This window comes from Asterias amurensis, chromosome 21 (assembly GCF_032118995.1).
Source record: "Asterias amurensis chromosome 21, ASM3211899v1".
NCBI lineage: Eukaryota > Metazoa > Echinodermata > Asteroidea > Forcipulatida > Asteriidae > Asterias > Asterias amurensis.
The window spans coordinates 1,746,928-1,766,997 of NC_092668.1; the positions used below are offsets into that span (position 1 = coordinate 1,746,928).

The 20,070-nt window shown below is 40.4% G+C and overlaps 2 protein-coding genes across 3 annotated transcripts in view; both read left to right on the forward strand.

The window, feature by feature from the left end:
• The first annotated feature begins 554 nt into the window (after nt 1-554).
• Nucleotides 555-5,932, forward strand: LOC139953255 (dual specificity protein phosphatase 6-like). 2 transcript variants are annotated; one of them, XM_071952726.1, is made up of 3 exons: nt 555-632; nt 2,180-2,270; nt 2,788-5,932. In XM_071952726.1, exons 2-3 carry the CDS (start codon nt 2,199-2,201, stop codon nt 3,844-3,846), a joined length of 1,131 nt encoding a protein of 376 aa, XP_071808827.1. In that variant the 5' UTR covers nt 555-632; nt 2,180-2,198; the 3' UTR covers nt 3,847-5,932. The 2 variants fall into 2 exon arrangements, with proteins under 2 accessions (XP_071808827.1, XP_071808828.1); XM_071952727.1 differs by lacking the exon at nt 555-632 and adding an exon at nt 1,436-1,681.
• Nucleotides 5,933-7,235: 1,303 nt separating this feature from the next.
• The window catches only part of LOC139952839 (cGMP-dependent protein kinase 1-like), a 149,799-nt gene continuing 136,964 nt past the window's right edge, over nt 7,236-20,070 (forward strand). The window contains exons 1-3 of the mRNA XM_071952094.1: nt 7,236-7,386; nt 12,814-13,099; nt 16,228-16,627. Of these exons, the coding sequence (XP_071808195.1) occupies nt 12,868-13,099; nt 16,228-16,627 (632 nt within the window). The 5' untranslated portion in view covers nt 7,236-7,386; nt 12,814-12,867. The remainder of the gene's footprint in view (nt 7,387-12,813; nt 13,100-16,227; nt 16,628-20,070) is intronic.

Sequence of the window (20,070 nt, forward strand, 5' to 3'; positions counted from 1 at the left end):
TGGAGTTTAGTATTTAGTGCCTTCCGTAAATTAAACGCCCTTGGTCGCCGACGGAACACATTCGCCATTTTGTTTACAAGCTACTAAGTGCGTGTCATGAATGACATGGGAAATGTTCGGCCGTTGGTGGGTATTAGCTGCAATCAAAAAATACGTGAATACTCATGATGGGTACACGTTTGTTTAGTGCATGCACGCTCGCTTACGCGCGCACATACATGTACGGTCATGTCATAATGCAAAAGCTAGTGTCCGGAGCGGACAGTACTGCATGGCGGACACAATTGCATCTGACACCGGCGATCGGTGGGGAAACAAAGATAACTAAACGGGGCCAGTGTCATTTGCAGGCTGTTCTATAGTCGTCGCCTTTTATTACCGTTTTCGAAACCACGACTTTGGCTTTTCATTCCTCTTTTTGAAGTCCCGCCCTGATAAAGAAACGTTTTCAAAAGCCGAATCATGGAGAGAGAGCCCACATGTTCTCGATGCCGAGGTTTCGAAAAGGGCCCAAAACGTGAATAATATTCAGGCAATAGAGGGCGCAAACACAATGATTCTTCCGGTGTCTGCTCTGCACGTCCGACTCGTCATACAACGATGGAACGACACATTTTGAGTTGAAAACAATGGTATGTATGAATTACAATAGTTTTTGTTATATCCTGAGTGAAAACATGTAATACAGAAATAGTGATAGTATTGTTATATAAATTCTGGGTTTGAGTTGTGCAACTATAGATTGATTTTGATTTTGATGAATTCCAAATCCAACGATTCCATTTCTCCAAATCGCCATTTTTATTTTTTTAACGTAACCAAGTCAACATCGTAAACATGTTCTTTTTGTTTACAAAAACCTGTTTTTGAACTTCACTTGAACACAATTGACACTCTAAATTATAACAGCAAAAGAGAGGTGTGTGTGTGTTGTTAGCATCAAGTGTTTATTTGAACGCTGTCGTTGAATTGAATAGTTGAACCAGTGATAAGGTTTATCGCGATTCAGAATTGCAATGTATTGTGGGAAGGAATATGGGGCGGTTTCTATGCAGTTTCTACGACTCGCGCACGCAAGGCATATACCTTTGTGTGGGTTCAACAGCGCCCTCTCTTGATATTTTTCTATTCGCTATAAACCTTATAAATTGTATTGGATTTACTTTAAAACAATGTCCCAATAATGTACACCACCACACTGCAGTGTAAAATTCCAATACATTAACATTCAACACCTACCCATTAAAACAAAAACTGTGTCAGTCAGTCATAAACCAATCAACCAAACAGTTTCATCCCACCATTTAGTACAAAATACAAATCGCCAAATCTGATTCTCAAGCACTGGTATCCAAGCAACTTAAGCTACACTGGTAACTGTTTACTTTACTGGCTCTAAGTCCACAGAACAGGGGCCATAAAAGGTGATCCTGTGCTGAATTGGTGTTTTGAACAACAAAAAAAGGTGTTTGTTTTGAGAATGTATGCATAGATGTATGTACATCGTACCTGCGCACAGTGCACTGCCAGCAATGGTATGGGGGTTGTGCGTTGGTTTGACTGGTGTTAAGTCGTAGCTTTTAGTAGTTTTCTTATTTGGCAAGTTGCGGACACAATAAAAGCAGGACTCATCTGTGCATGGGTGGTATATCAACACACCAATATATGGGCAATGATCTGAGTAAGTCCACATTAATTTCTCGGACCATTTTATTTCTGTATCATCATCGCCATGTCCAGACTTGGCTAATATCTTCAGATTTGACACAGCATCCTGTCAAGGGCTAATAGTAATTTTCTTAGTTGTTTAATCCCAAGGAAACTGGATAAAAGCCGGCCTGATGAGCCATATTGGCTCAGGACTGACTTCACTTTCCTTACATGGAAGATGTCAGGAGACAAAGAAACCTGTTAGGGCTTGGATTTCAAATAGTAGCTGGGTGCACGATTGCCCCTCCAGGCCTTTTTGAAAGGGCAAGGGCACCAAGGCATTTTCTCCTTGGTAAAGGGCACCCTGTGAAGAAAGGTCTACAGTGCAGCTCAAGGGCACCAAGGCAATGACCAGAGGGCATGGAGGCAGTTGCCTTCATTGCCTCCGTGAACTATCAGGCCTGCCCCTCAGATTTGTCTGAAAAAAAACTTACTCGTTGTTTTGTTTGATCGTTCATTTATTGTGCAGGAAATGCCCCCAGTAAGTTATGGGATCAGCTAGCAGCAGAAGGGGGTCATTGAAGAGTCCCAGGGAAACAATCGTCAGAAATGTTAGCCAGGTGAGGTTGATTTACAATGTAATATCAGGCTTGGAATTAACATGTTGAAAGAGCAAGGCCATTACCATCTTCCATTGGAAAATCTTAAAGTCGGTAGGAAACTTTTGAAGGGCACCAAGGCCAACACCAGGGGCAACGAAAAATGGCCTGCGTATAATTCCAGGCCTGTAGTATCTCTTTACGGTATGTGAAACTCTTCGGAAATATGTGGGGAAAAGTTTGGTGGACCTTTTCACCCTGGCAAACTCCCGACTTTATCAACTGAACTATCTACATGTAGCCCTCATTTTTGCGGTTTTTCTATTTTGTTGATACCTTTGTGCCCTAGATCTATGACAGTTACAGGTGTTTTTTGGGGGAAAATGGACCACCAAACGAATGTAGTTTGTAGGCTTGCCTCCTTGATGCAAAAATACTGGACTTGAGCCAGCAGATGTCTCAAAACCTTTGTCCCAGTTACATGTAGATGTCCAGTATAATAATAGAATTATTTTTGTCATCATTTTGTCTTTTCTAGACGAGGAGTAACAGCCTACCCTCCATCAGAAAACTGCAGTCTTTACCAGAGCTTGCAGTGGTACCCATAGGCAAAACCGTGGACCCAATACAGGTAACCAGATGCCCACATCTCCCTCCCATAGGTAAGACAGAAAAGGGTAACCTTGTCCCCCAGACTCCCCCCATAGAGGAAGAACACGATGGGTACGAATCGGTGCCCGCTTTGTACAATCTCATGAACGATGGTTTTCGTCTGCCGTTCATCCACTCCCCCGAGTACATGCTCATTCTGGACGCTCGTGAGAACGCGTCGTTTGATGAGTCTCACATTCTGACGGCTAGGACTCACACTGCTATCGACACGGATTTTGACTGCTCGCTGGACTCGGGGAAACTGACACGGTTTACGCATATTGTGCTGTACGATGATAACAGCAACCTTGAGGAAACAAACCTGGTCCTAACGAACCTCGCCGAGAAGCTACGAACTCATGGCCTCGACCCGACCATACTCATCGGCGGGTTTCGTGCCTTCAACAAGGCATACTCGTTTCTGTGCAATGATCTGTTGATCCGTAGTGAGCAAGACCGCGCTCGCGAGATCCGCACCTATCCCTCGGAGGTCATCGAGGGCGCCCTTTACCAGGGCAATGCAAAGCACTCCAGCAATCGCAAAGTCATTGAGAACCTGGGCATTACCCACGTCGTTAATGCCACCACAGAATGTGCTAACGCCTTCGAGGGGGAATGCAAGTACCTCCATCTAAAATACGCCGATGAACTCAGCTCCAATATGAAGCACCGGTTACCTCTAGCGGCGGATTTTATCGCGGATGCACTACGTAGCGGCGGCCGTGTACTCGTTCACTGCGTAGAGGGTATCAGTCGCAGCTCGACGATCACTATCGCGTTCTTGATGAAGTACCGGGGCTGGAGTCTCGCGGACGCCCTAAGTTTCCTGAGGAGTAAGCGACCCAAGGCGAGGCCGAACAGGGCGTTCCTGATCCAGCTGGGCGATCTTGAGAGGGAGCTGTTTGGAAAGAAGCTCAGCGACGTGGAGGAGATTTATATGAGCTGAAATCTTCCCTGTAAATCTTTAATTTTTGTATTAATCATAAGATTCAATTCCACAATAACTCTTGTTACTGCGGCGACATTATTTACAAATACATAGTTTTTATAGTACCTTTTTGTGACTTAATGTCAGGCATGATATTTATCCTACTTTAGTCTGATTTCTGATAGTTTGTTTGGCCTTTTACAAATTGGCTAAATTGTTTTTGATTTAATGCACATAGTAGGGTCGCCCCTTGTTCTCTAATGGTAAAGTATCGTGCATGTATCATGTTGATTTGTCTAGAGATTACAATAATAATAATAATAATAATAATAATAATAATAATAATAATAAACAAAGCTTATAAAGCGCCTTACATCCATGACTGGACCCAAAGGCGCTGTACACATTAAAAATAGCAGCAAACAAGAGCAAAAAAACAAACCAAGAGCATAAAAGATTTCTAAAAATATAAACCACAAAAATGGACCAGCCATTAATTAAAACCACAAACCGCAAAATTTAAAAGTTATGGAAAAGCAGTACTATAAAAAGATAAGTTAAACTTAAAATACTTTAAAAAGGTGTCCATATAGGAAATACACTTACAATTATATCATACCAGGGGTCAATCCCGCAAAGAGTCAGGACCAGTCCCTTTAAGACTAGTCCCAAGAGATAATTTCAGCTTTGTTAATTCACAAAAGACGATAAGAACACCAAAGTACAGGTTTCTACATGTATGTTCTGTTCAGTTAACAAGAGTTACAGTGGAATTGATCTTACGTACAAGTTTCTACTAATAAAACAATAAATCCAATTATAGTTACTAACTTTTAAGTATATTTATATTAACTGATTTTAAACGATTTCAGATCACTGGATAATTTTATTTCTGTAATTTAATTTTGATTTTGATTTCGACAAAGATAAAGTTTGCATTCTCTGAAAACCAACCAGAGATCTGAAAATAGGTTTTTAAAGTGATTAAATTGCGGTGCACTTCAAACTCTACCCTGCCTTATGTGCCGAAACGGTAAAAATTTTGGTATTTTGTTGCAATTTTAGCAGTCAACTCAAATCCCGTAGTCTGTTGCACTGTTCTGCGTTTAACAGAGTTCTACATGGTCATGGCGTGTCCATTAGCCTTTATGAGGTATGGTGGACACTATAGGAGTGCATTTTTTGATTTGGGTGTACATGTATACAGACAAATTTACCCAAACATAATAGTGTCATTGTGTCCACCATATATCTCAGAATGGCTCATGGTGTGCTTTGTTTTTACATTTTCAGTAACCTGGTTGAACTTTTAGAGTATCGATGGGTTTGAGTAAAAGGAGTGTGCTGAAATACATCGTGTGCTTCCCATTTATGATCTTCCAGCTATTTGTAAGCAAATTTGAAAATCTAATTAATTTAAGCTAACATTTTGTAAACTAACTTTTAGTCTAGCTGTGTGAGGGGATGGTACAGCATTTGCTACGAATTTTGCTTTCTGGTTGAGACAAAGATTGAAAATAGTTTACACGGAATGACTAAAAGTCAACCCTCCTACTGTGTGACCATTCATTAGATCCCCTGATTTTGAATGATGTTCAGTGGTGATTGCATCTGCACAGTGCACACTTGTACATAATATCTCTTTGCACAGTTGGATTACTCCAACAGTGTTGTAACTGGAGGAGGGGGGAGGGAGGGAGGAGGGGATTAAGTCCCTCAATTCATCGTCTGCTAATTTTCTAAATAATTTGGACCGTGGTACCGTACCTTTGACTATTGACAAGCTTCTGATAAGAGCAGAATTATAAAAAGGTTTTATATGCACATTTCTAAAGTCACAGATACATGTATGTATTTAGTATATTATTTAGTTTGTATGTTTTTTTAAATTTATTTACTGCAGTAGTGTACTTGGTCAGTATGTTAGTTGTCAAAGCATTAATAAACTTTCTTCTTTGTGTTGTGCTGATTTTATTAGAGTTATAAATTATATGAAATTGATAAGGTATACTTTCCTTGAGGATACATTTTGAATAATATTTTTTTAGAAGTAAAACAGTTGCAATAGATTGATAGACAATGATTGATTATTTATATATTTATAAAGGAGAAATAAATCATGATTTATAGAAAAACTGACAGTGTTCCTCTGATCTCATTAAAATTGTATGAATCTATATTATGTATTATGTATGAATCTATATTATATGTCCTCGCGTGAGACCCGGATAGTCTGTCTTCCATGGGGGGCTAGAGGAGGTTGATTCAATAGAGGGCGCTATCAGCAGATGTTTGTACACCGTTTTAGGGGAGGGTACAGAATGTCCTGCCACACCCGCACAAACAATTTGGAAAAAAAAACTATACATGTATAATAAATATAGGTTGTACAAGCTTCAATCGAGGCGTTTGCCTTTCGTTTAGAACAAGCCCGTCCTTAGTTACGCCACCATGCAAAGCAGTTGTACAAGAAACAGAAACATGATTTATTTAGAAAAAAATCTAACTACAATTGTAAGCACAAGAGGGCGGTATGACAAACAAATTTGCTGTCGCCGTTGTGAACAGAGTGACTGCCAGTGTTTTGGAAAACAATATGTTGGGCAGAACTGTATTAAATTTTGTATTTGTATTTGTTATATAAAGCTATCCACCAGCTTCCAATGTTAAATAGATGTGGTGGAGACCATTACCTTGCAACGAATTTGTGCAAGAACTAATTTTAAAGACCTTTAAACGCAAAGCAAACGAAACAAGCCCATTCTGGTGGAAAATAAGGTTGTGTTGTTTTAAAGGCCTATGCCAACTCCACTCCACTTACAAAGAAAAGTAAGAATTTATAACCCTCTCAATGTGACTACCCCAACTAAGTCAGATTTGCCTACCTGAAACAGCTCCTGATTGGCTTTAGTGTTAAAAAAAGAACCGGTGTTGAACACCTCGACGTTTCGATCAGTTTGACCAGATGGTCTTCAGGGTAAAAAAACAAACACCTAGATTTGATTTCGTGGTTGTTAATCAATTTTGCCTATTTTAAGATGGATCACACCAATCATTGTTGCACAATTACATCCCCCATTAGGTTATCATCGTATATCAGGCGAAAACAATTCCCAAAATGAAAACATACTGATACCCACTAATTAATCAACATTATCAGAACATTTTTTTCGTTAACCACAAGTCCGCTTACAGCACTGAGCGACTTTGGTACCATTTGGCGAACCTTTTCTACACCAGGCAACCCCCCATTAAGTAAACACTAGTTTTTATCCGTGCCTATGGAAATCGCCGTGGTGTCCCGTCACATACAAACACCATACACAAACGCAAAGTTTACTTTTCGGACTCCAAAGTCCACCACTGCTAGTTTACAGTGTGGCTCATTTTGAAAAATACAATTTAAAGTATTTTTTTGTGGAAACTTGGTAACGGTGACGTGCTGAAGTGATTATTCATGTTGTACAAATTTCATGTTGAACGTTGGACATAACTCGGTAAAGCGACTGGGATGGATTTAGCTGTGATTTCAGTTTTAGCATGGTTCGTTGTCTAACGGTACGTGAGTATAAAATGTATAAACATGTTAGGCCTATCATTGAATACATGAAACTTTTCCGGTTTCCAAGCATACAAACAGTGTCTTCAAAATGGCCAAGTGGCAAGATACAGTGCATGCATTTTTGTTTTTCTGGTGACCCCCCAAAAAAGTATATTTCATTTTCGGTCGTATGTTATTCGCTATAAATTCACCATGTTTGCAAACACGCTTTGCATCTTTGTAAAGTTAGCCCCACACATATTTGTGAAGATAATAAGAGATTATCTCGTGATGATTAATCTTGAATTAAACAATACATAGAAGACTAAAGGCTGAAATTAACAAACCTGTGGAAAATTTGACTCAAGTGGTAATCGAAGTTGCAAGAGAAAAATGCCAGAAAACACTATAGTTGAATTGTGTTATTGTGTGCTTTCATAATGCCCAATAAAAGGTATCAACATATTATATAAAAAACTATGCGTTACTTCAGAGGGAGCCATTTCCCATAATGTTTTATTATTAACAGCTCTCCATTGCTTCTTACCAAGTAAGTTTTTATGCTACAAATTATGTTGAAATTACCAATAGTACCAGATGCCTTTAAAAGGGTTGAGATGTATCCCTTTTGCTTGAAATAAAACGTATACAAGAAAAGTTGGCACGGCCACCCGGGACGCTGCTCGCGCCTCTATCTGCAGGTTATGATCTTACATCGAACTAAACATAAGAATTTATGAAATATTTAAACCCGGTTGTTTACGCATTCCAACATCTGTGATAGTCTGAGTCCACAGATTTACATAAACTTCACGGTTTGAAGATGATGATGGTTGGAAGCTTCCTCCAACATGTTCCTTGCTGAGGTGTGGTAGCTTTTGAGAAAATGAGTAAAACCGTTTCACGAAAATTATTTTAACATGTACAACGGATATGGGCTATTCTCCTGAAAATATTGCTCTGTGGTTTTCGCTCCCCCCCCCCCCCGGAAAAAAAATGACTTGATCTTCATTCACAGTGAGTAGTGATTGGTGTCATGGGCAATTAAAAACTTGATTATACAAAATGTTTCAAAACCCTTCAAGTTACTATGTTTTATTCTTGCAGTGGCCTTTCTACGTCTGCTATGTAAACCAAAGACCTTTCGACAGCTACCGTTGGAGGCGCCGTTATTTATAACTGATTTATGTTAAACATACTATTCTTTGAGGGCCAATCGGTTTTTTATTGCCATTGAAAACATAATGATGCCATACCCTTTGAGCAATTACAGAGATAACCCCTTTTGTTGTTGAGTCATCAGAACGTTAAAGCCGATCGAGTAGTATGGCGAGCCCCGTGTAACAAAAACACTAGACAGTGTGTTTTGATGAGTAAAATCTCGCTTTTATCTGCCGTTAATGTTGGTGTAATTATTATGGACCCTACTGGTCGTATCCGGATAACTGGCTTTGGTAGTCATTTTCTTAAACGGAGTGTCGTTGCAGCCAACAGGGTCCCGTTTCAGTAAAGCCTGTAAGCATACAAACTGGCTAAGCACTGAAAAGTATTGCTTAACAGAAATAGGTTACCAGCCAAAATTACATTACGTTTGACTGGTGCCCGACTCATTTATTGCCTTGTAAAATGTTACTTTGTTCACACCACGACTGTATAGTTACCCAACCAATTATTTGCATCGTGGCTTATCATTAATTGATACATTTTATTTCAAAGACACTGACCCAACAAAAGACTAACGTATAAAGAAAGACAGTTTTCAAAAGGCACTTCATATAAAAGGAACTTTTTTTCGTTGTCAGAAATATTATTCATTGCTTGTTTTACCCCCAGACGCGGTGTGTGCACTTGAACTGACACCCGGTTACCACTGCACCCCGGCGACCCCTAATCGCGATCGGGAATACAAATTCCTGTTAAACTTTTGCTACTTTCTTTTGTTGGTTTTGTTGATTTTGGTCTCATTGTCAACTGGTTACTGTAGAATTTCGTTTGAGAACCGGGAGTAAAGTTCAAAACGGTTACATGTAGTTGTCAAAATATTATCCATGACTCCGTATTATTCCCGTTTATGGAGTCCCAATCTGAAACCTGAGTAGCGCCCTCATGCGTTGACAGGCTTGCCCACATTCCTTGTGAATCGCTAGTGAGCATGTTCGGATGGCTGACTAAATCCGGAGCGAATAATGTCCACGCAGGAATATTAATCCCTACGATAGGCCTATCTTTTTACATACCATCAAAGTGTCATGTTTCCTTAAAATGTTTCATACTATCGCTGCTGTAAGCTTCTAACTAAAAGTGCTTAATGTCATTTTTAAGAGCGATAAAGTTACCCTTAAAGCCATTATACACTTTCGGTACAGAAAAAAAAAGTTCACAGATTTACAAATAACTTACAGGGTTTACAGAAGGTAATGGTGAAAGACTTCTCTTGAAATATTGTTTCATGAAATGCTTTACTTTTTGAGAAAACATTAAAACAATATCAATTCTCGATAGCGAGAATTACGAATTTATTTTGACCATACACATGTCATGACACGAGGAAACGTGCGGAAACAAGGGTGGGTTTTCCCGTTATTTTCTCCCGACTCCGATGACCGATTGAGCCTAAATTTTCACAGGTTTGTTATTTTATGTAGAAGTTGTGATTCACGAAGTGTGGGCTTTGGACAACACTGTTTACCGAAAGTGTCCAATGGCTCTAAGCAGCGCCATATCTCAGCACAGATTCGGTTATTTTCTCAAGCGAAGTGCGAGCTCCTCACACACTTGAGAATTCCATCCACACAACACACACATACAGACAATCAAACATTCACTACTGACGTCACCATATACTGACGTCACGAACACCACTTAAAAAGAAACGGAAGGGGGTTGAAAACATCAGAAGGGTGTCTCGCGAGGGACCGTCTCCTCTTACGCGCCCGTCGAACGGCGACCTGTAGGGGAGCGGGGCGACACTACCGCGTACTAGCTCGTATAAACACCGCTCCCCAACTGGGGAATTGGTCCCCTCTTTCCCCGCGCCGTCTCCAAATGGACAGGAAGGAGATTTGACTCGTGGGTCACATTGCTCGTAGACTTGATTTCAAAGAGAAGGTGACAATAGTACAAGTTTTGACCTTTAATGTGAGGTAATTATTTCGAATACCTGAGGAGCAACATTTGGCGGTCCCGTCAATCAGTCGTGGCTCCTGACCAAAAGGAATACTATTATGTTTTTTTTATGATAAAAGTATCCCCCACCCCCAAGGACGTTTTCCTTAATAAACTTAAATTCTGCATTGACTTATGAATTGCAGAAAAACACAAACTTTACATGCTAAGTTTGCTCGAAACACAATTTCGCACACTTTATAATTGAATAAAAATGCTCATTGGTTGATAATTTCCTCTTTTTGGAGAGTAAAATGAGGTTTCTTACGTGTTATGGCTTATGTCTCGTAAAGCGCCGGTGTCAGATGCAATTGTGTCCACAATGCAATACTGTCTGCTCCGGACACTTTTGCATATGCAATCGTGTCCTGGGCTATGCAAAAACCGTCCGGCGGACATGTACATGACTGTACATAACTGTGCGCGCGTAAGCGAACGTGCATGCACTGAACCTATATATGCAGCATGTTGTGTCGACCAAGGGCGTATTGCAGGGACGGTTTTGCATAGGGGCGGACACAACTGCATATGCAAATGTGTCCGGGTGGACAAAATTGCATTATGCAGCAGCGTCCGGGCGGACACGATTGCATATGCAAAACTCTTCGGCGGACATTATTGCATGTGCAATACTGTCCTCCGGATAGTATTGCGTAGAGGACATAATTGCATGCGACACCGGCACGCTACCCCGGAGGTTGGAGGTTTTAGTCCTGGTCAAGTGCTCTTTATCAACCCAATCTTATTTCAAATTTACTAAGCAGTTTCCCTTGTGATTTATTGCTCGATAAATCAAATTGCCCAACATGGAAAGTTTTCAGAAGTGTTTACTTGTACGGGATCTTAAATTCCACACGCAGGTTGAATTGCGTTCATTCACTTTTGAGAAGTTCACAAGATTTATTGGCCGATTTTCAGTAGGAGTAATGTTCTACTCGTAGCTCTTGATAAAATCCCTTAATATTGTATAGAACTTAGCACCCATCAGCTCCCCTGATATTAACACTGAATATCGCCCCTATATTATATAGTGTCAGCTTATATACGAGCAATCTGCACGCATTTTGACGTGACGCGTATACGTTGTTTCGCCGCGGGGAGCAATAAATGCTATCCACAGTAGAAAGCGGTCGGTATCTCCATTTTCAGCGCATCTCTCGTTCGGTGTAAATCGCAATTTGCTGAAGTTTTTGCCTTCGGGCGCGTACAACATATTGCAGCTTGTAAAGACACTTGTGGGGCTGTAGGTATTAACTGCACAAGATTGCTGCCAAAGATGGGATATATTAAACCGGTACATCATATTGACACCTCTTCAAATATATAACAATCATGGAAAAAAACAAAACGCAAAATGCACCTCAATCCCTTGACTAACTTTTTTTTTGTATACGTCATTCACCTTTTTGAGTCTCGGTTATGGTTTACCCTCTAGCTCGTTAGAAACGAGTTTTTTGTCCGTGTTTTATCCTGTTTTGGTCCTTGTCTGTCAAACCTAAGTTCTGTTCTGAAGTCCAGTTGTTTGAGTCAGGCATTTCTAGGAAAGATTTTGTCTTTTTAATATGCCTCCATTTTTGCCAAAAAACAACCCGGCTTTGTTTATTGAAAGTCACTGCATGCTCCGCAGATAGATGTTTGTGACTTAATTGTGAGTCCACTAGTATATTTAACATTTTGTTTTATATGAACCTTCATCCGTATCATTGTGATTCACATTTTCCTCGGTAATTAATCATTTTAGCGGGAATCCCCTGTAGCAACCATCAACCATTTTTGTTATTTCCTCCCGTCAAACCGCCCGAAATCACCCATCACCAGATCTTATAAAAGAAGATTACACTCTCGTTTTTTTTTCGTCTGAATGATAAGTGACATTAAAGCAAGGCCTGTAGCTATTTTGTTGAACTTGTTCACACACACAGCCTGTGCACTCGGGCACTACAGGTTTTTTGTCCAAACCACGTGCTAAGGTTTTAACACAAGTTCACTTTATAAACTGACTTGTAACAGTCTCTTCAGAGCAAAACATTTTGAGAAGGTAATGTTAAAAGTGGTAGCGTCGCCTGGCCTGTAATATTAAAGCTGTCAAGATCCTGCAGAATTTGTTTTTTTCCAGATTCCCAAAATCTGTTTAGAGATTTTACTGTTTTACTTCAAATTTATTCCTTTTCCTTGCCTTTTGGTTGACATTTTGTTGGCCGTTTCCGCAATAGAATATCAAAAGTTATTATGAAAAAATCCGAAATAATTATATTATCTGTCTTTCCTTTTTACAACAGTGAAGCGTCTGAACATCGCTTCTAAGTAGACAACTCGACGCTACCTCTATTTGCATGGGCTCAGCACTAGTCTGTCATGACCATCGATCGGTAGTGACTCCCTCCAGCATCAGTGGGGGGCACCTGACCCGCGTGCGTCGGGTCTCCCCTGACGCAAGCTCACGCTCAGAGGATGCTCTGCTACGCGACTGTCAAAGTACCACCTCGAGCGAGTTTAAGGAGTGCTGGCTTGACTCTGTCACGCAGCCGCCCTTGGTGACGGAACAGAACGTGCAGTTGGTGACTGGTGGGTATTATTGTAGAATATTATATTAAACATTTTGCTTGTGTACAGTCCTGTACGCTTCGTTTTTGAAAGGGCAAGGGCACCAAGGTATTTTCTCCTTGGTAATGGGCACCCTATGAGGAATTTGTAAATGACTACTGGAACATTTCAAGGGCACCTAGGCAATGACTAGGGGGCATGGAGGCAATCGCCTTTGTTGCCTCCGTGAAGTCATGTCTGTGTATATGTTTTTTTCACGTCAAGTCCGACTTTAAATCCCATTTAAGTTTCCATGGGAGTGTGGACCCGGAATCAAAGTAAAGTCTGATCCGGGAGAATTAAGTGTGGAGCAATTTGTTCCGCATTTTTGAACATGTTTTGGATGAATGTGGATCCAGCCGTCGATTTCAGGACCAGTTACTCGTCCTAACTTAGGACTATCCATACAATTTGTATACCTCCTAGGACTAGTCCTAAGTTAGGACTAGTCCTAACTCTTTGTGAAATCGACCCCAGGTTTATTAAAACGAAATGATGTTCAATAATGTGTCATCAAACGATTAGTGTTCCCATCCCGGAGCATTGATGATTAAAAGCCATTAACAAAATAATGTCTTCTCACACTATCAATCAACCCTTCCAGGAATTTTATTTATTTATTTAAAAACATTTTTTTTTTAGCTTGTCCAAAATAATTCTTTAAGGCGACGGGATTCTGTGCTGTGTTGGACTTGATTATACCCCACGGCATTCGCTATAACACTTTAATTGTGTACGGGTACCTCACTGTACACTGCTGCACTCCCACACGGGATGACAGTTCTCAAGAATGTCACCGACTCATGCAGAATTAGTAGCTAGAAAGTGTTGGTTCGTTGACCTTGGTTAAAGGAAGATCATGATACTTAAGGTTTTTGGACAACATACAAAAACATGTATATAAAAAAACCAAAAAAAAAAAAACATGGAAAGGTAGATTTTGATAGTGCTACAAAAAGCATTTGAAACAGTTTAAAGGCAGTGGACACTTATTGGTAATTACTCAAAATAAACCTTTAAACCTTTATTGGTGACGAGTAATGGGGAGAGGTTGATGGTATAAAACATTGTGAGAAACGGCTCCCTCTAAAGTGCCATAGTTTTCGAGAAAGAAGTAATTTTCCAGGAATTTGATTTCGAGACCTCAAGTTTAGAACTTGAGGTCTCGAAATCAACCATCTAAACGCACACAACTTTGTGTGACAAGGGTGTTTTTTTCTTTAATTATTATCTCGCAAGTTCAGGACCGATTGAGCTCAAATTTTCACAGGTTTGTTATTTTATGCATATGTTGAGATACACCAACTGTGAAAGCTAGTCTTTGACAATTACCAATAGTGTCCACTGCCTTTAATATGAAATGAAAAGGCCATCTCAGTACAGCCATAGCTGTACCCATCACCGACTCTGACAACAAAATTAACTCCATCGCTGTCGTCGTCGAGCCTAAAATGTGTAGGGCGCCCTCTGTTGGACAATTCCCGATTACATATTTTGGTCGGTTTCTTCACTGTTGTGAATGCATAGTGTATTGGATTACAGGCGTGTGTAATCAGAAACGCCGCGCACCACCAACTTACAAAACATGATGGAGCACATAATTTGTCTTCATTGTGTGCACAGCTCTGTTCATTTTGAGGGGTTTTAGAGGGAGAGAGAAAAATAGAGACGGGGGAAATGCAGTGGATAAACATAACAAGAAACATCCATGCTGAGTTGAGCGTTCCACTCTCTGAGTAGCTCTCTGTTTTGAACAGCATTTTGATAAAGTTGTGTTCTTTATTCCTCTGCGAGGAATTATTGTCTTTCTATGACGCCAGATTGGTACCATTCATGTCCTCAATGGGGTTCAAAAGGCTCAACATGGGATACAAATATACCCAATTGGGATTGTCTTTCATGAAAGTCAGGGGTCTTTGTACGTGCAGTAACTATTCATGGACATGGTGCAATGTGTTCAAATTTTTCTGTGCGGTTTCGGTACACGTAAAAACAAAAACCCATTTCCGGGTGACTTTCCTCTGGATCCCCACTTATTCTCGAACAATCAGGAACCAGACTTCGTAATCCTCCAGCACTCTCGGTCACATTGATGCAAATGCAGCACGGACAAAATGGTTATATTAAAGGGAAATTTAGCCTTTGCCTTTTGATAAGAGTCTAGCAAATTGAAATGCCGACGACAGCCCCTTTAAACAAAACTTGATCACGACTCACAACACACGGTTTATAGGACGCGCACTCTCAATCCGTGCCGTGGCATAGCTAGTGCATCCACTGTGTACCAATTCATCATTGGAAAACCCAGTACGCAGTTCTACTACCCATCCGCATGTACGTGCACATCCTTATGGCGGCAATTTGTGTATATTTTTTTGGCGGAAGAGGTTTGCTTTTTTAAAATCATAAGCTTGTCTGCCGTTGCACTTTATACACACTGGCCAGGGCCTGACACTGGGAATGCGAGCCTATGATCTCGTGTGTACTATGATCATAGATGATGATGTAGCAACTAGCAACTGGTGTATTTTTACAGCAGGCCCGTCGATCTCTAGCGTTTGTAACTCCAGCCGTACGTTTATATTGAAAAGGGGTTGAACTTTGAGTTGGGTTGCGGGTTTATTACACGGGGGGTTGACTTTGATCGGTCCTCATTGGGTTACACACATGGACCCGTATACGTCGTCGTGTGGGCGAGAGATCAGCTAATAGTTAGGGTTTCTTTTATTTCGTGGGAGCTCATGTGTGAAGCTAGTCTGGGTTTGACCTTCTTGCCGTAGTGACGTAGTGGGTGACAGTCAGTGTTGTGTGCTAACACAGTGCTGTGTGTGTGGAAAGGAGAATGTACGGCATTCTACGGACGTGGCCATAGCATTGTAATAGTAAAACCCATATCATAGGCAGGTGTAGTGAAGGGCACCCGGACTCCGGCAGTCGACACACAGGTAGTGCATGGGTAGCGGTACTACTACGGTTGATGACTACAACACCAAATGCTGTGGATTTAACTTACTTATTTTACGGAGCTTCTTCTACAGAGTACCAGTTTTGGGAATCTACCTGATCTGATTCTGGCTTTTGTCGCCGGTGTTTCTGTCTCTCTCTCGTAGGAATTTTGTTGGGTGACAACAGGCCGAGCAGTGAGGATCTACCGGTTGTACGGGGCTGCAAAAGGCCACCAGTACCACCGGCTGCTGGTGAGACTGAGACCACCACCACCGTCATCATCATGGGAAGCCTTACCGATCTCCAGAAGGCCCTACGCCAAAAAGAGGACCGCATACGGCAGCTTGAGGACCTACTTCGACAGAGGGACGAGCATGTCACGGAGCTTCAGTCCAAACTGGACAAGTTCCAGTCGGTTTTGCCCACCTCGCCCTCCCTGGTGAACCTGATGGGTCGCACGCCCCGCATCAAGAGAGCCCTGGGGATTTCGGCCGAGCCCCAGGCGCTCCGATCGGCCAAGGAAATGGCCGCGCAGGAGTTTAAAAAGTACCCCAAGTCGAAAGGGTAAGTTTACTTTTTCTTGTTATCATTCAATGGTTCCATATAATTGTTTCTCTCCCTTCATTTTTAACATTTTTTTTTTTTTTTTGGAGTACAGCTGTGGTTTTAACTTGTTTTGGTCTTTAGGAAATAAAAAAGTATTTTGTATTGGATTGTTTATTGTTTTTAATATGAAGAGGATAATGAATCATACTAATTGTTAAATTTTTACCATGAATTAATGTAGGCTATTATGAATATGATAATGTTTCTGGGGAAAAATGCGTTCGCTTTTGGTATCTTTTCCCCTATTTGTTTATCATTTTAAGCTGAAGACAATCCACATGTCTTTGCTTTGTTTGTAATGCGCAGATTATGTTTTAAGCCACCTGTGGCTGTACAGTGTATGATTTTTTTTATCGGTAATAATATTTGCTTATTAATTGAAATCAAAGTCCAATCGGCGTTGGCATGGTTTTATCCTCTTTTGCAAGTAACAAGTTAACAACAAAGTTAAAAGTTTCTAAGGATCCAATTTTATGTTGGTGTTTAAAACAAACTTGCAATGCATTATCATGGAGGAAGTTTAAAATAGAAATATTAATATACATAGTAAAGTCTGGGGTTACACAATCATGAAGTCTGAGCTATTGTGGTTTTTACAGTAACAGTATACTGTGTTAAAACTCGGTATGTTCTGGGGCTGATATTCTCAAAGAATATCAGATCCTAACTGGTAAGCACTCTAATACTTGCTAAGCAAAGTGTGGTGTCACTACACTATGGTGATATTGACAACTCATCTTCAGATGAATCTTAATGCTTTGCTAAATTCAGTCCAAACGATCTTAATAAATCATGTTGAGTAGAAATTGATAAAAACACATAAAGATAAACTCTGACTTAGAAAGTTCATAAAAGAGTGCAGTGAACGTAAACACATACCCGACAATTGCAAATGGTGTTTCCCTTTAAAAGAAAATATAAATAAATATTTAAAAGCCCAGTATATTCAGTCTTTCACCATTGCCAACCGAAGGCCAACAAACTGAGTGTTTGAGAACCCACAACCCCGAGGCTAGGAGCCACTTGCCCTATTGGTTTTTCGACTCATGCGATCAGCCACTTACTCGCGCCCCCCCCCCCCCATCCCACAGTGTGATGAATGTTTTCAGAGTCACTTAGCGTGACTGGGATTATAAAGTCAGTATGGTCAGTGGTCCCTTTCTTCTCTATACTGTATAATGTCAACACTCCAACCGTTTAAAGCCATTGGACCCTTTCGGTACAGAAAAAAAAAAAAAGTTCACAGATTTACAAATAATTAACAGGGTTTACAGAAGGTAATGGTGAAAGACTTCTCTTGAAATATTAGTCCATGAAATGCTTTACTTTTTGAGAAAACGGTAAAACAATATAAATTCTCGTTAACGAGAATTACAGATTTGTTATAAACACATGTCATGACACGGCGAAACGCGCGAAAACAGGAGTGGGTTTTCCCGTTATTTTCTCCAGACTCCGATGACCGATTGAGCCTAAATTTCCACAGGATTGTTATTTTATATAAGTTGTGATACACGAAGTGTGGGACTTGGACAATACTGTTTACCGAAAGTGTATAATGGCTTTAAACCGTACGGACTACAACAATCGTGGAACTGCGAGGTTGACTTATTTAACTCATGCATTGAAGGAAGGCATATTGGAATATGTAAGGTAGATGAGCTGTAACAGGTTGATCCAAATTACGAACTCAAGAAGCCTAGGTGGTACATTGGAAGACAGACCAGGCCTAATCCCTTTTCATCTACTCTACAAAGCCGCAGCAAAACTTCTCATCAATTACTAATCCCATGTTGATGGGATTATCTCAATTGCTTGTAACCCAACCCCTAGCCCTGTGGGTGAAGCTGAGTTAACTGTTTCTCTGGTAAAAGGACTTAAAGGAACACGTTGCCTTGGATCGGACGAGTTGGTCTATAAAAAAGCGTTTGTAACCGTTTGTTATAAAATGCATATGGTTAAAAAGATAATTCAAAAGTAGAATACAATGATCCACACAAGTTTGCCTCGAAATTGCGTGGTTTTCTTTTTACTGTGCGAACTAACACGGTCGGCCATTTATGGGAGTCAAAAATTTGACTCCCATAAATGGCCGACCGTGTTAGTCGACGAGGTAAAAGGAAAACCGTGAAATTTCGAGGCATGTTTGTGTGGATCATTGTATTCTACTTTTACAGCATCTTTCTACCCATATGCATATTATAACAAACGCTTTTCAAAGACCAACTCGACCGATCCAAGGCAACGTGTTCCTTTAATACCAAGAAACTGGGAGGATTAACGAAGTGGAGAGGCAAACCAAACAAGTAATCTTAATCTTATAACGGTAACAATAGTCTTCATAATCTGCTGACTGAAGGAGGGGAAGCGAACAGTCCATACGTGGCAAGTGTTGTACTTGATTTCTCCATAGAGCAAGGAAATACTGTTTTTTAATTTCTTTTGTAAGAATTCACTTTAAATAAACGTGACCAACAGCCGAAGGAGCTAAATTTTCGTTGAGGATTTAGAGTTCTTCAAATTCTTTCTCTATTTTGAGTGGTGTCCTCGGTCAATGCTGTTACAATTAGGCCTACAGAGTTGTCCCCAGATCTCCCTCGGAAATATTCCTACAAAACATCATGTAAATAACAGATAAAAACAGGGTGTCAAAGTTTAAAAACAGGGCGTCTAAAAGACCCCCAGTCATCCCCATTTGGCTAAACACCACACCTTACAACACAAAGAAGCAACATCAGTCCCCGAAATCCTTCAAAATCCACCAGTGCACCTATTTTTTTTAGCTGACCAACTCGACAGGTGCAGACACACACGGCATGTGTACAATATACCTGGAGAGTCATCTAAAATTAAATACGCGGAAGTTCTAAACCCCTAGATGAAATTCCACCTGTTCTATATACCCAAGTATGACATGTGTCGTGTTTCCATACGTGTAATTAATCATAATTCATGTATTGCTTCACTAAATATAGCACACTTGATCTTGTAGTACGATCGCGGTGTGTTTATGATGATGATGATGATGATGAAGTGAATTTTCAAAGTTGGCCTACTCCGAGATTAGGTATACCGTCCGGAAGAAGTGCAAGTACTTTTGAAATGATAATATAATATTATTATTATGGTATAATAATGTTTTGAGTTTTGATGTTTTTTTTTCAATTTTATTTCTCAGACTTGTATCTGGTGCTGTTATTTTCTTCAGATTTAATAAAACAGAATCCTGCTTTTGGATCTATACCTCTCTAACGCACAGAGTACACTTTTCAGTGTTCACTAAGCCTGGGTGACTAGTGAATTTGAGTGCTCGAGTACCCGACTAGTCGTGACTTGGACACGCAACTAACTTTTAATTTCCAACATGTGTTGCGGCATATTGTTTTCCGCAGGCGCAAAAT

Excerpts from the sequence above, each read along its gene's own strand:
- LOC139953255 (XM_071952726.1), top strand. The coding sequence starts at position 2,199 with ATGGGATCAGCTAGCAGCAGAAGGGGGTCATTGAAGAGTCCCAGGGAA. Across the intron at positions 2,271-2,787 it reads TCGTCAGAAATGTTAGCCAG|ACGAGGAGTAACAGCCTACC; the intron begins GTGAGGTTGATT and ends TGTCTTTTCTAG.